Source organism: Cyprinodon variegatus, unplaced genomic scaffold, assembly GCF_000732505.1.
Source record: "Cyprinodon variegatus isolate N-32 unplaced genomic scaffold, C_variegatus-1.0 Scaffold1815, whole genome shotgun sequence".
Classification (NCBI taxonomy): Eukaryota; Metazoa; Chordata; class Actinopteri; order Cyprinodontiformes; family Cyprinodontidae; genus Cyprinodon; species Cyprinodon variegatus.
In genome coordinates this window covers 26,852-42,506 of record NW_015152268.1, presented here as the reverse complement: position 1 = coordinate 42,506, position 15,655 = coordinate 26,852, and the positions used below count along the sequence as shown (strand labels likewise).

General features: G+C 38.7%; 1 protein-coding gene across 1 annotated transcript; it reads left to right on the top strand.

The window, feature by feature from the left end:
- Nucleotides 1–2,820: 2,820 nt before the first annotated feature.
- LOC107104598 (kelch-like protein 33) lies at nt 2,821–8,144 on the top strand. The gene is made up of 4 exons (XM_015404629.1): nt 2,821–3,745; nt 5,417–6,356; nt 6,452–6,619; nt 6,906–8,144. The coding sequence occupies exons 1-4, from the start codon at nt 3,058–3,060 to the stop codon at nt 7,426–7,428; spliced, it is 2,319 nt and encodes a 772-aa protein (XP_015260115.1). The 5' UTR covers nt 2,821–3,057; the 3' UTR covers nt 7,429–8,144.
- Nucleotides 8,145–15,655: the final 7,511 nt, after the last annotated feature.

Genomic DNA, 15,655 nt, shown 5'->3' with positions numbered 1-15,655 from the left:
CTTGCTAAAGCTAATTTTTTTTTTTAGGTCAATTTAAAATGCAGTTGCCAAAAAATCTACTAATTATCTTTCAGCAATTTCAGTGGGTTGCACAGTCATTAATCCTCTCCTAGGTTCATGGACCTAAAATGGGTCTTTGCATTGCAGTTTTTAATTTTCAATAAACTTTATGGATGAGGCACAGTCTCTCATTTTATGTTCATTTTAGCGTTTTTACTTACCCAGGTAAAGATATTCCTATGATCTTTTTTATCTTACATTGGTGGGCTGCTCAGTGGGGCAGTGGGTAGCACTGCTGCCTTGCAGGGTTCGATTCCAGCATTTCTCCGGGTACTCCAGCTTCCTCCCAGAGTCCAAAAACATGACTGTTAGGTTAATTGGCCTCTTTAAATTCTCCTTAAGTGTGAGTGTGCACGTGAATGGTTGTTTGTCCTGTTTGTCTCTGTGTTACCCTGTGAGGGACTGGCGACTTGTCCAGTGTGTACCCCACCTCTCACCCACAGACAGCTGGAGATAGGCACCCCTCGCGACCCCACCTTAAATAAAGCGTAATGGAAATGGATCAATGGATGATACATTGCTTTGAAAATGATCTCCTCTGTTTGATTTCCTGAACATAGAAGAAAAGAGAAAATTTGTCTGAGCACCGCTGCTGCTCTCGAGGAAAGATTTGTGGAGGAGGGGTCCCATAACCAGGTTAGAGCTCCTCTTTTTACATGAGTTGTTATGGTAACAAACAGGCCTGCTTTGGGAAACAGACTTTTCTGAAGTAGATTCAAAAGCTGCTTCATAGAACTGAGCCCTTATTTTGCTATAGTTGTGAAGGATTTTACTGCACTGATTTTACTGTGTTTCTTTTTGCCGTCTCTGAAAACAATCAGACTCATTTGCCTGCAGTGGACAATGCCCTCCATCACTGTTGTTCAGGAGTATTGCTTGACATATGAATGGCTCTAAGAGTGACATAGTTACAGTATAGTCAGGTAGGAGGTTTTTGTGTTTTGAAGCGAGGTGTTGCCCACCAGTTTCACTTCCATTTCGCCCACACAGCACTTCAACTTCAGAGCATTTCAGCAGGATTTGATTAGAGACTGAGTCTGTGTGGACAATAAACAGCCTGCTGCAGTGGCCTGTGAATTTAAAAAGGATCAACATGGAACTGGACAAATTGTACCGGGTACTTAAATACTCACACATTTTAAGTGTTTTCTACTATTGAACCCTTTTTGTCTTATGAATTACCCTAATTCTTAATAAGGTGTCAGGTGCATTTACAAGGTACTTTAATGGGCTCTATGCACAGCTCCACTACTTCCTGAATTTAAAGCAGCTCCTTTGTTTCCTGTCTTTCATGATTGGATGCACTGATTAATCCAGGTGTGTATGACCTAAGTAACTGGCCAGACACACCTGGATTAATCAGTTCGTCCAGTAATGAAAGACAGGAAACAAAGGAGCTGCTTTAAATTCAGGAAGTAGTGGAGCTGTGCATAGAGCCCATTCACATTGACCTGATATTTAACATGTTGTTGTAATTGTATTTTGATCCCACATCCATGATGCAGATCGCCGGTTTTACATCAGAAAATATGAGCAGTAGGATGAGAAATGGTGACTTTGGAGCCCAGTGGGGCTCAGTGACATCATGGTCAGGTTTAGAAAAACAATTTGATATCATTTGAGTTATGTGACATGATGCAGATGTAACTATTAGACTGATTGGATATAATCAGCAATACTAGCAAAGCATAAGCTAAGGTCCTGCTTATTTGTCAGACCAATGTCTCTTTTCCAGTCTTTTGTTTTCCAACTCTTCTTTTGATATTCTTTTTGATATTCAGGATTTTAGGTTTCAGAACATGTAAAATCCATAAACCAGCTTTATCCTGATTTAATTTAGGTTTGGCCTGATTTTGTCCCACTTTAGTCCAATAATAGACATTAAAAATACTTTGCAAAACCAGTTTTCAACATCTGTTTAATGATCTGAAAATGAAGGCTTCTCCCCTTTCACTTTTCAACCAAATGCAAACGTCATTTGGATGTAAATCATGACATCCTTTTTTTTAAAGTCTTTTTAACCAATTTTAGCTCGGTGGGGATTTATAATGCTTTCTGAAATGGGGCCCTAGAGTCCAGCTTTGTTTAATGATTAATAACCTTGTAGTATTGGTTATGTGTTTATGATCTTCTTATATTAAAACTCTATAATTGAAAGTGGGGCTTCTGTATTTTATCACAGATGTAAGTCTCTGATTTTAATTTTTCATTTGACATAAGAGTGAATAAGCAAAGAGCTGCATGTTGTTTTCTTTTTTCCCTTTTAGCTCTTTTAGTTGTGATCTGTGACCTAAATTCCACAGCTCATGGGCACGAAGGAGAAACACGATCCCACTGTTGACCCTCTGGGCATTTACCCCTGTGCAAGAGTCAAGGTTCCTGCCAAGGCTCCTCTGGATGTCACAGTGTGTGGGCTAGAAGAGGCGAATCAAATCAGCCCTTCATCTATGCTTAGACTAGAGTTGCATAGTGTGAACTGAAGTTCTGGCACTCGATGAGTACAATCAGAGGTTGGAATTCAGAATAGTTTGAAATAGCAATGATAAAATGCATGATGAGTACAAGATAGCTTGTAAAACATAAGGATAAAACAGTTTGTTCATCAACTGCGCTCAAAACTATTTAGTCTGTGAACAACAGACATCCAGTTTAGGGTTCCAGCTACTTATATTACACTGTAAATATGTAGCCGCCTGGTTATAAGAGGAACTGTGGGAATTTGCGACCCTTCAGTACTCCCATGCAGCTGGACAGAGAGACAGGACCGGAGCATATACACAACACTGCTGCTTAGGGGACACAAAGTCAAGCAGCACACGGCAATCTCAAGCAATTTTCTACAGGGATTACAATTTGGACATCTGGGATATGTAGCCTGTCTGATTATTTCCTCACAATTTGTTGCAATAAGGGATCTACAATTCGTGAAGCTCCAGAGGCATACAAAGCATCAACTAACCAAACTAAGAAAAAAGATTTACAAAGAGAGGGTGAAGAATGGCAGTGGCATGCCTCCAGAATAAACTGATGGAGTGGAGGAGACAGACGGAGGAACACAAGAGAAAACAAAATGGGGGTTTGGAAAACTCAATCGAAAAAGAGGAGGAAGAGGAAGACAATGTAAAGATTTACCAGAAAGATGATTATGCTACACTGGTTTTCCTCTCCTTGAAAGAGTTCAGGGATTCCTTGATTCTCACAGACCTTACGTTGAACACCAATGATGGTAGGAGCATTTGTGTTCACTCCACAGTCCTGGCTGCTGTCAGCTCACTCATCTGGGCAAAACTGAATGAAAGAAAGACAGAAAACAGTAGAGTTAATGAAAGAAAACCTGCTGATACCGGTGCTGGAGTCCATGGGTGGTCTATCTCTCTTGATAAAGAGGTGGATTGTGTCGGATTAGAGGCTGTTGTGGAGTTTGCGTATACTGGACTCATATCAACTTTGAATGAGCATAACCTTAGTCAGATTCAAGGTGCTGCTAAAATAATGGGAGCCCCTCGAGTGCTGTCCCTGTGTGAATTGCACAATGAGCAGATCTCAACACCTGGCAGAGACAATAAAGGGGTAATACTATCTGCTGCAGAACAGATGGCCATAAATCTAGAATCCATCAAACAGTTGTGGATTGACAGAGTTGGCTGTGACGTCAGGTTGGAAGCCCCTGGGGGATCAGTTCTTGGTAAGTACTCAGCCAGTCTTCAAGGGCCCCTCAGCAATAGACATTACTCTGCTTTAATATGCGTGTTGCAAATGGTTGAATCACCCCAGATTTACTCTGCTTTTATCTCCAATCTGCTCTGCTCTGCACTTCGCTGCTGTTCATTTAAGTCCTTATGTTCACCACAAGTGCTTTGATCTGCTCTGCTGTGAAGCCTGGAGAAGTCAAAGATGCCTGCACGGATTGTGCAAACAAAGCCAATGATCAATGTAGAAGTTAGGCAAAAACAGTTTTTAAATAGTTTTTTTTCTTCCATATATTTTCAAGTTTTGCTGTACTAAGAATGATTATGCTGCATATGCACATTTATGAAAATAATTAAGACACAGGCACCTGGACAACACATGTATTAATATACATGTTTGTTTGTAATTATGGCCAGGTCTTGAAGAAAACATAAAAACCAAAAAAAAAACTGGACAATTAATCAATTTCCAATTGGTGCAGTGTGATCTGGGTAGACTGACTTCGAACTGACACTTCAAAAATTGAATCAAGTAGACTTTTAGCAGGTGGCAACATGGGTACTGCTGCCCCACACCAGTCTGCAGAGATAGTGTAAATGCTTTTATTGAATATAATGGATTTGTATTTAGTGTGGATTTCATACCAGAAGGAAGCCACAAGCAATGTAAATCACCTGGACTTGCCATTGAGTTTTGCAACACCCAGGTAAGTACTTTTGTTAATTAAGGTGTGGTGAGCCAAAAGGAACTTCTTCTAAGGCAAGAACACACTAGCCTTTGGGAATTACAGATTCATCATGTTCTATTGCTGCTACATAACTGATGTCTGGTTCCCATGGCAATATTTCAGGAATGATTTGATGAAAAGAACACGGTATACAGTCACATGACACAACATCAGCTAACAGATTTCTTTCAGGAAAATTTAAATATCAGATTGGAGATCTCATGAAATCTTTGTTATCAGACATGAGTTCAAATTATTTAAACATGGCTCATGAAGATGCAATGGCGAAACTTGGTGAACTGATTGTACCAGAGATAAAGACAGTAGAGTTGTAAAAGGTGTTTATCAACAGAATATTGTCAGTGTGGGCTGGATCTGTATTGCCTAAACTGGTGAGTTATTTTTTCTCTTTTTACTCTGGAAAAGCTCTCTGATTGGCTACATTCAAGATTCAACCGGTTGCATCCTTGTTTGTACTCAGAGAACACCACTTATGGCACTGAGCCAGGACAATCCAACATGTTAGATATACCAGATTTTAGATCGGTGTTGTCTTAAAATACTTCCAAGCAAACCTGATCATGTTTAACCTACCACCAAGGGCGAGATTATCCCATTTCAAAACCCATCACAATAATTGGGGCATCTTGGTAGAGGAAAACTAGATCAAAAATCAGTATGACAATCTTGCCGTGTGAACCCAATATGACACATTTCACACCCTTAGAAAAATAGCTAAATGGCACAAGGGTCTACATCAGGGGTCACCAACCTTTTTAAGGCTGAGGGCCACTTCAAGGGTACTGAGTCATTGGAAGGGCTACCAACACTGACCCATGCACAGCAAGGGGTCTTTCCTCAAACCAGTTATAGCTCGAAAAGTACCAAAAAAATTTTATACTGTATGTTGATATCTTCTCATTACCTCCTTCTGTCTAGTCCACAGAGTGATCCTGGCTGTCAGTACTGACTATTTTCGTGGGATGTTTATACTGGGGATGAAAGAGTCCCTTCAGTATAGTGTGAGCCTGCCATTCCTCTTTGTCTCAGATCTAGAACTTTTGGTTGGCAGCTCTTACAATGGGACTCTTCCACTCACCTGGACAGGCATCTTTGAGATTGCTTGCCTTTCTATTCAGCTGCAGTACCAACCTGCCCTGTCCTTGTGCTTTAGCTTCCTTCGCCATGAAATAAATGCTCACACCTGCCTTGATGTGGTATCTTTCGCTGAAGCCTACAACATAGCACAACTTCAAGAGGCTGCAGATGATTTTGTCCAACGGCAATTTCAAGAGGTGGCCTGCACATCCAAGTTCAAAGATCTGCCAGCCAAGCAGCTACTCAAATACCTAAACAGCACCTCACTCTGTGTTCCTTCAGAGCTAGTTGTGTTCAGAGCTGTGGTGTTATGGATTCAAGAAAAACCCAATCCCAGACTTAATATGGCTGAGGAGCTAATGAAAACTGTTCAGTTTTCCCTGATGACATTTAAGGAATTTAAAGAGGTTCAGTCACATAGCATTTGGTGTAATCACAGGTTGACCGAGTTGTATGATAGAATCTATGAAGATTTCTATTATAACGACTCTCGACCACAGAATCAATGCCGCATCTATCTGCCCAAAGAGAGTCTAGTATTGATTGGGGGCGACCAGATCTCCGAAGACCTGTGCAGCCGCAGCATCAGCAGAGATATTTGGTTTGGGAATTCTGTGAGAAGTCTGGGAGGGATAAACAAGGAAATTGAGTGGAGAAGATTGGGAGAAATGCCGGAGTCACCAAGGTTCAGCCATGAAGTTGCTGTTCTCAGTGGACAACTGTACATTTTTGGAGGCAAAAATTATTATGGCAGCGGTGACATCTTTAGCTCCGTTTATAGGTGAGAGAAAGCAAAATATGGAAATAAAGAGAACCTATCTATCTATAACAGCTAAGATTTTTATGTCCAAATGTGTTTCTGCACCCTAATTCCAGGTATGACCCTCTTCAAAATAGCTGGGAGCGCCTGTGTGAAATGCAAGAGAAGAGATCCTCTTTTTCTGTGATTGTCCTGAATGGACAGTTACATGCTGTTGGTGGATACTGTGAACCTCATTATTTGGATACTGTTGAACGCTACTGTCCCACCAAAAACTCTTGGAGGTATTCTAGACACTAAATGACCAAGACTTCAATGTCTTGTCTTCAATTTTAATTTGACTGTGTGATCTGGTGAACTGTAAAGTGCCTTGAGATGACGTTTTGTGAATTGGTGCTATATAAATAAACTGAATTGAATTTTAAATCCTCAAAATTTATTTCTCTATTTTGTCCCTTTGGACCAAATGGTGCTTTTTGATACATATTGATTTACTGCTGAAAGCATTAAAAGTAACTTTAGTTAGTTAAACTGTGTAGCCCTTGCTTACATCACTTTCTTCTCTTTCAGCTTTACCAGACCCCTGGATGTACCGTTGGGTGGGCATGTAGCAAAGGCTTTTAAAGGGCAGATCTTTATCTCAGGAGGGCAAAACAGTGACCAGTTGTGTCTTGCATCTATGTTTCTGTATCACCCAGAGAGAGGAAGCACCTACCTGGCAAGTATGAGCAAACCTCGCGCTCATCACTGTATGGAGACCCTGGGTGAACATCTTTATGTAGCAGGAGGAATCACCACAAATGATAACAGGACTGTCGTTGATCAGCTGGCCTGTGAAATGTATAGTCCAGCTACCAACTGTTGGACTCCATTCACATCTCTGCAAGTGCCGCATGTCGGGGCAGCTAGTGCGGTTTTGGAGGGAAAGTTTTACTTGCTTGGTGGGTACAGCCAGGAGGACTGCAGTGACACGAATATGGTCCTCCGCTATGACACCAACAACCAGAAATGGGAAAACATTGGACAAATGCCAGGGCCTAATAATGAAATACGAGCATGTGTGCTGTGTTTGCCACACCATTTGCGTATATGAAACACAATAACTTTATCAGCTGGGATTAGTGAGTTATTATGGTGATGCGTATTCGGATTTATACAGTACATTATGCCCCTATGTGAAATTGGATTTTTTTTAAGGAGAAATTTACATCTCAGGTATTACCAATCTTAAGTTTGTTGCAATGTATACAACTCTGCAATTGCTATAGTTTTTGTTTGTGCATGCATTTTAAGTTTGAGAAGGTAATGTTAGCAGACATCTGCAAGTCTAGCAGTTTTAAACTGGTTATGTCGTCAGGGACATCCACATGAAGCCGTCCCAGATAATGGCTCCAAACATTCCTGCTCTGGGAGTAAGTTCAAATGGTGTTTTGTTGGTTCAGATCCCCTATCCCGACTGAAACGTTTGTCAGATACACTCAAACCCTGCTTCCTCTGGTTGGGGCCTTGATCTCAAAGTTTGCTAGAGATAGGCATTAGCTCCCCAGCAACCTCACAATAATGATGAGGGTGTAGATGAACTGATGAAAACAGAACATTTTCTGACAATTTAATAATTATTTAGCTAATATTTTACAGTTCTAGTTAATGTTTATGAACAGGATTTTTTTGTGTGGGCATTGTACTATTTTCTTTAAATATAATTTTATTCTCAGTGGTTTTCCTGTTTAGATAAAGTTTATAAATAGAAATAAAACTAAAAGTAGAAATATTGAACAAAATGTATTAAAAAGTGATATTTTTTTGCTTGTTTGTGTAAATACAGTTTACTAAACTATTCTAAACTTCTGTAAAAGTTTAAAAAAGAAAAACAAGCTTTCTCAATTGAAATGTCAATTCAAATGAGAAAGCTTCCTGGAGGGGAAGCGACACGTCTTCAAATCTTAGAAACCAAGTCCAGTGGATTGTTTTTTTTTTACTTTTACGGAATGACTATGACCTGGATGACTGAGAATCTTCATCAGCAGTATTTTAAACTCTGATAAAAGGTACCTCAAAATCCTGGTTCTGTTGCTTCTGGGCTTGCGGTCAAATCCCCAGTCGCTCCTCCTTAGACTCTCTGCTAAGTCTCTCTACAGCAGAGTATCACATGCTCTGCTGCATGAAAAAAACAAGGATGTCATAATCCACCTGTGACACTTCCTGTATTTTATTTATATTATTGGTTCCACTGTGCCTTTTTGCTTTTTACAAAATTTGTAAAAAGTAGCAAAGCCTCTCTTTCTGCTTTTTAAATTTGTTGTGCTGTGAGATTGCAAAAACAATGAAAGAGGGCTCAGTTGTTGACATTTCATCCATACATTGCTTAAAACAAGTCCAAATGTGTTAAAAAGGGCATACAAGTGTCTCTATCTCCCTTGTCCCTTGGACACAAGGCCTGTGAACATTTTATACCTGCTAGTTTGAACATGGCTGTCAACATATTCATAAAGACATTCACAAAATGGACTTAGCATGCTCTTTTGCTTTTTTTCACAGACACAATTCTGAGCGCACCAAATCAGTAAATCAGCTCTATGAGTGCAGTCAGGGAGACAAATGGTATGACAAAGATAAAACATTAAAGGTTACCTTGGAGATTTACATTTACAGCATAATGAATATAATTAGTCCTGTAGCTGAACAGGTGAGAACAATATTTGATTACACGTTCTACATGCACAATGAAGCGATTGATCATCGTATATAATTATTTTACTGTTGACACTAAATGCTGGGAAAAGATACTGCAAAGATTCTTGCTCACGATACATAACTATAAGAATTCTGAGTGTTGCAACAAGCTAGAAGATGAAAAAAACTATGGAAAGTAAAACGGTTCACTTTTTTTTCATGAGGCTAATTAAATCTCTAAGGCCGTTCTTTATTTTTATCTTTTAGCTTTTTTCATATCCCCTTATTTCACAATAGGTTTGGTTATTACCACCTGCCTGTTATTACTAAAAACATGTCACTACTACATACTCTAAAAATTCTTTAATATACTGTCTCACAGTAAAAGAAATACCTTTAACACTTCTCCTTGCAAATTTTCTTACTGTGATTCCTGCAAAATAAGTCAGATTCTATATTAGCTGATTTTGATGATTCCAGTGATACTAGGTCCAAGTGGAAGGCAGCAGGTCCCTCAATTGGAAGCAAAGTGGAATCTTCAGCATCAGGCTCACAGTTTTTGTTGTTATTGTACAATGAATTGTACAGTTACAGACAAAGTCATTTAGTTTTAATTAAAGTATACCAGTTTCTCTGTTTTAGTCATTAACTGCCATTGGTGGAAAATAAGTTACTAAGACCAAAGAAATGTCCATGGCTATGTTTTTTTTTTTTTTTTTTTTTTTTTTGTGTATAGTTAGTCATTCCTTAGAAATTCTAAGTTTGAGAGACATTATAATACTAAACAGCTTAGTGAATAGCTTATTTAGCTGTTTTTAAACAACGCAGGATAATTAAGTCTATGTTTTATATCTGATATGTCTTGTCTGTCCAAAGTTCTATGGAACAAGCGATTGATTATTTTGTTTTTGTGGTTTGGAGAGAGAAAAATTACTTGACATTAGTTGATTTTAGTAATATGGGTCTTATTAACATCACAAATGCTTAATTTTGAGATTTGCTGTCAACAAGTCAAATCTGTATATTAGATTAGATTCTAATACTAGAGTAAGAATGATCTCTTTCTTGTAATAGCAACCCATGGCCACAAGAGGGAACTGTCCCCTAATTTGATTTTAAAACTGTATGCAAAATGAGAAACATCAGTGAATCACTCAATTTCGTCTGATTTACATCATAATGATAATATTTATGCTGTAAACCAATAATTTCCTTCTACTTTCATGAACGGCCCTCTTTATTTTCGTTTCTTTTATGAAAGTAGCTTTTATTATATGCTCTAAAAAGGGTTTCCTTTGTTCTAAATTTGCCCGGTTATCAAGAAAAGGTTAAAAATGTTTAATTTGTTTTTAAAGTCTATTATCTATATATATATATGTTTATTTACTTTTAAATAAATGTAGCAGAAATTACTGTATTAATGAAATAAAGCCCTTTTAATGTGTTTTCTGTATAATTAAACACAATGAAAAAGACCATTACAAGTTCTAGGCATCAGTCCTCATAATCTGCCTAACCAGTCAAGCCAGTCAAATATTTAATATCAGTTTAGACAGATTTAATAAATAAATACAAATCTTTAAGGGGCAGTTTTATTTTCCTTGTTTCTCATAAATAACAATGTGGATGTGCCGTTAATGATCAGTTACAGAGGGCAGATGTGAAATTACTTTGAAGCTGATTATCTGTACTGCTTATCGTAAACCTTCCAGTTGACTCACAGTTTTGCATTTCAGGCCTAAATATATTGAACGGTTCTTCAAAGTCTCTCTGTGACACAGGATAAACTAAACCTGCTAATACATCAGAAATGCTCAGGGAAAAAGAAAGATGATGAGAACTGAGTTGAAATGTGATAAAAGGAAAAAGAAAACAACTGTATTTATATGAAACCAAAACTGGCTTAAACACCAGGTTTTATCAACAACCCCAGATCTCACAAATGATGACTCATAGATCCCTGTTTAGAAAGATAAATTAGGCCCCGATATTGCATCTAATTAAATTAATATTTAACAAAAACTAACTAGAATACTTGTATTTCTTGTATTTCATATTATCTCTACTTGCTCCACTATAACCCGCAACCTATTGGCTAGAACAGCTGTTCAGTCCAGGGATGTCAGCCTGTACTCAAAGTAAAACATAAATACAATGTAAATATTATATCCATATACTCAAAGTTAATCAAATGTTTGGCAATCTTTCATGATGAACAAAATAATTGAAAATGTTTTTTTAGGATCCTACCTTTGGGCTAATATATATATATAAAAAAAAGTCAAGGTTATATCAGTTTCTGAGATTTTCTGGGTTTCAAAACTTTTATTCATTAGAATAATCAAAAATTCAGAACTCCCACTGGTTCCCTGGAGGACCTATTTGTATATTTACATCAGACACAGAAGTATGCAGTAACACAGCAGTAACACTGGTTAAATTTTACCAAAGTATAATCATTTTACACCTCTTAAGAAAACTTACATTTCCTAAATTCAAATGCCAAGTTCATTTTATGGAAACTATCATCACCAAAGCACAATTAATAAAGATACAGCATGTTAAATCAGAATTTTTCAAATAAAGCTTCGACTTCCTACCTTTCAATGTTCCAGTTTGCCTACCGACGCAACCGCTCCACTGAGGACGCCGTCTCTCTGCTCTCCACCTGAGCCTGGCACACCTTGAGGAGAAGAACACTCACGTCCGGATGCTGTTCCTGGACTTCAGTTCAGCTTTCAACACCATCATCCCACAGCATCTGATGGGCAAACTGGAACAGCTGGGCTTCAATGCACCCCTCTGCATTTGGCTGCTAGACTTCCTCACCAACAGACCTCAGTCAGTCCGGGTTGGACAGAACAACTCTGATGTCATCATCCTAAGCACTGGCTCCCCTCAGGGCTGCATCCTGAGCCCCGTGCTGTTCACCCTGATGACACAGGACTGCGTCCCCACGTTCACCACAATCACATTGTGAAGTTTGCAGACAACGCCACGGTGGTGGGCCTCATCAGAGACAACAACGACCGGGACCGGACCGGTGGGCTGATGCAGAGACAATGACGTTATCCTAAATTTGGAGAAAACAAAGGAGATCATCATTGGCTTCAGGAAGAGATGGTCTAACCACACTTCGCAGGCAGCTGTAGAAGTGGTCAGCAGCACCAAATTCCTGGGGGTGCACATCCAAGACATCCTCACCTGGACTGGAAATACCACCTCAGTGGTCAAAACGGCACAAAACGCATGTAATTCCTGCGGAGGATGAGGAGAGCGCAGCTGTTTCTAGCCCTCATTCCTGGTCCCCCTTCCACCCACCCTGGGTGGGTTGCTTTGTGTTTAGGACTTTTTAGGGTGTCTGGGATCCGCCCTTAAGTGGCGGGTACTGTCATGGTTTTGGTTCTGTTTAAGTTTTCTCTTCGAGTTGTCCATGGTTTTATTTTCATTTTGTATTATTCTAGTTATTTTTGATTGTTGAGTTACTATGTGTTTCTTGTTTACCCTCTGTTGCCCTCTTGTGTCTGTCTCCTTCTCCTAGCTCCCATCTAGATTCTTCAGTCCACACCTGTTACTCGTCTGCCAATTAGTCCTCCCATTGTTTCTGTCTCCCATACATAGGTGGATCTACTGGGGTGGCCCATGCCACCCTAAATGACTGCTTACCACCCCTGCTGCCACCCCAGTTGGCAGTAAGGGTGGCGAGGCTTATAAATTATGGATAATTTGAGAATTACAACCCCTAATTTCCAATGTCGGACTGCAGAGAATGCAGTGCGAGATGACGCAAGAGCAACTGAGACTGATTTGTTTTGAAAACCGAATGGGGCAAAGCGAGGCAGCCAGGGGTCATAAGGAGAGGAGACACTGGATGAAACTGATCAACTATCTATCGTGAAATTAAATCATAATGACAGGACAAGCATAGCATAGCTGCAATGCTGATTTTGAGATGATAAAAATCAGGTTGCAGAACGTTATTTTTCTAACTATGATGTTAGTTAGGCCGGACATCTAAGGCTCATAAAGAAATATTTGTGGTCAAATATGACAGAAAAGAGACAATCAGGTTTGGTTGTACTCAAATCAAAAGTTTCTTCTTGTGCAAATGCTGCAAAGCTGCTTCTCTGACAGTCAATCTCACATATCTGTGACTCAGCACCTGTGTCTTACCTTAATACCTTTACAGTGATAATGCCCTTCTAGAAGTAGTGTTATCATTCTTCTATCTCCTATTAAGTGAGATCACATTGTACGATGTATTTCTAATATGAACTGTTTCACATGAAACACTTACTGTACATACTATTCCCACCAAACTGTGATTAAATTCAGTGTAAACAAATGCCATATGTTGCCACCCCTCAAAAATTCCTGCCCCCCTCTCACCACCCCACAAATATTTTTCTAGATCTGCCCCTGCTCCCATATATACTCCTTCTGTTCAGTCTCTCTTTGCTGGTTATTCGTCATTTCTTTACCCTTCATTTCTGTTGTCTTGGATTGAAGTATTTGGTTTGTAGACTTTTGCTTCTCTTGCCCATTTGGACATTACACTTGGAAGAAACCACGTCAGCAACCCTTTCTGTATTTGGGTCCTCTTAAATCCTTCAACCAACCTGAAACCTCATGCTACTATGGAATTTCAATTTAAAGCACCAAATATTGTACAGCAGAGTAATCACATGATGTGACATTTGCTCCAGGATTAACATTTATTAATGAATACTATATATTATATATTTTAGCCCATGTAGTCCTTTGTTTATAGTAGGCCAATAAACTTTGAGCCAGTGTTGCTATTAACTGGTCAGCAGAGGCTCACCCCCTATCATCGACAGTCTGAGCTCTGTGACTATTCAATTCAATTCATTTTATTTATATAGCGTATTTCACAACACATGTCATCTCAAGGCACTTTGCAGTTCAACCAGCTCCCATGTCAGAGGAGGGAGAGACTACATACCTCAGGGACTGAGAAGGTATCAGTGATTGTATATCTTTACCAGAATTTACACTTTTGTTCAGCAGACATTACAGGTGATGCAGTCATGAAAGATAACAATTGTTTTACACACAGGCTCACTGTTCTTTGTCCATCTCTCTTAACAATAGCATTTTGTTTTAAAGCCATTTCTCAGATTTACCTTAAACCAGGATGTATTCTAATATGGTGTACTGATGACATTTTAAACCATAGTTTTAGTCTAGACATGAGACATGCAGTCTACCCACAAAAGCTAAAAAAGGAAAAAATATCACAACTAAAAATATCACAGCAGTGACCTCAATAACTTATTTCGCTGGCAAAATTAAACTTCAGGGGAAGGATCTTGAAAAAACCTTGAGGAGGCAATCACTCTAAATCCACTTGACTTTATCTTTCTTGCCTTTGTTAGACAAAAAGAGAAAGCCTGATATATGAAATGTACAACTAACCCTACCCAAGAATTAATTTACTCCTTAGCCCTAAACCTAACACATAAGCTAAAGCAGTAGTAACCCCCAAGGGGGCCTTGAGGAGGTCGGTCCTGACCTGTAGTGTCTCAACAGAAAATGTTTGCCACAATGTAGGAAAAAGAAGCATACACGTTCACACCCACACATTCAGCCTTTGTGTGCATACCTTTTGAGGACATCTCATTGACTTACATTTATTTGATGTGGCCTTACACAGATCCTTAACCCAACCCAAATAATTACCAACAAATACCTAACCCTAAGCTAAACTGAATTTACACCCTAGTCCTAAACCTAACTCCAACACAAAGGAGAGAACTTTACCATTTGGGAACCCATGAATGACAATAAATTTACCCCTAACTGTACTCACGCCTAACTGTAGCTCAAACAAACACAAAATCTACTCAGTAACTGAGTTAAATGTATCATGGCTGCAGGGTCGCTTGATTGTTTAATTTATTTTTTCATTAGAAAAATATTGCCTTCAGATAGATAGATACTCTGAAAAAAGGATACTTTGAATCAACTTTATCAAAATCACTGTAATTACTTTAATTTTATGGAAGTAAATCTGTGTCGCTGGGATTTGAATTAGAAATGCCACTGAAATTGAAATGTTGTATGTCTGTACTTACTGTTTCAATGTTAAAATATATTCAGAACACATTTTTGACCTAAAAAAAATTCATTGTCATTATTTCTGCACAGTTGAAATTTCATTTGTCAGTTTCTCTTCAAGCTAAAAATTCACATTACTATTTAAAATTGATTACATTTTCAATACTTATTTTTCAGTTTAATATTTGAGTGTTAAAAAAATCTGCATATAAAAAAAAAATCAACCTTTCAAAATTCAAACTCAATATTTTCAGCCTCCTGAGATTCAACCAGTTTGAGCTGGTGAGTGTGCTCTTTTCCCATTGGCTGCTGAGTAGTAGGGTTAAACGACTTCCTGAAAGCCGGGTGTGGTTTGCCTGCAACAATTTAGCATACCAGCTTCTTCTCTTACCTTGTTCTGCATCTTGGAGTTTATTTTTCAGTTGGCGATAAACTTAAGGTGCGCATTACTGCCACCTACCGGTATGGAATTCGGCACAGAAAACTTTTCATTTATTTCAAGCTCAAATTATATCTCTTGTGTTAATTAATAAATACACACACACATATACAATATATATATATAT

Bases quoted from the DNA above. Each gene is read 5' to 3' on its own strand.
- LOC107104598 (XM_015404629.1), top strand. From the start codon at position 3,058: ATGGCAGTGGCATGCCTCCAGAATAAACTGATGGAGTGGAGGAGACAG. The intron at 3,746-5,416 runs GTAAGTACTCAG...CCTTCTGTCTAG, and splicing joins CCCTGGGGGATCAGTTCTTG to TCCACAGAGTGATCCTGGCT. The intron at 6,620-6,905 runs GTATTCTAGACA...CTTCTCTTTCAG, and splicing joins CCCACCAAAAACTCTTGGAG to CTTTACCAGACCCCTGGATG.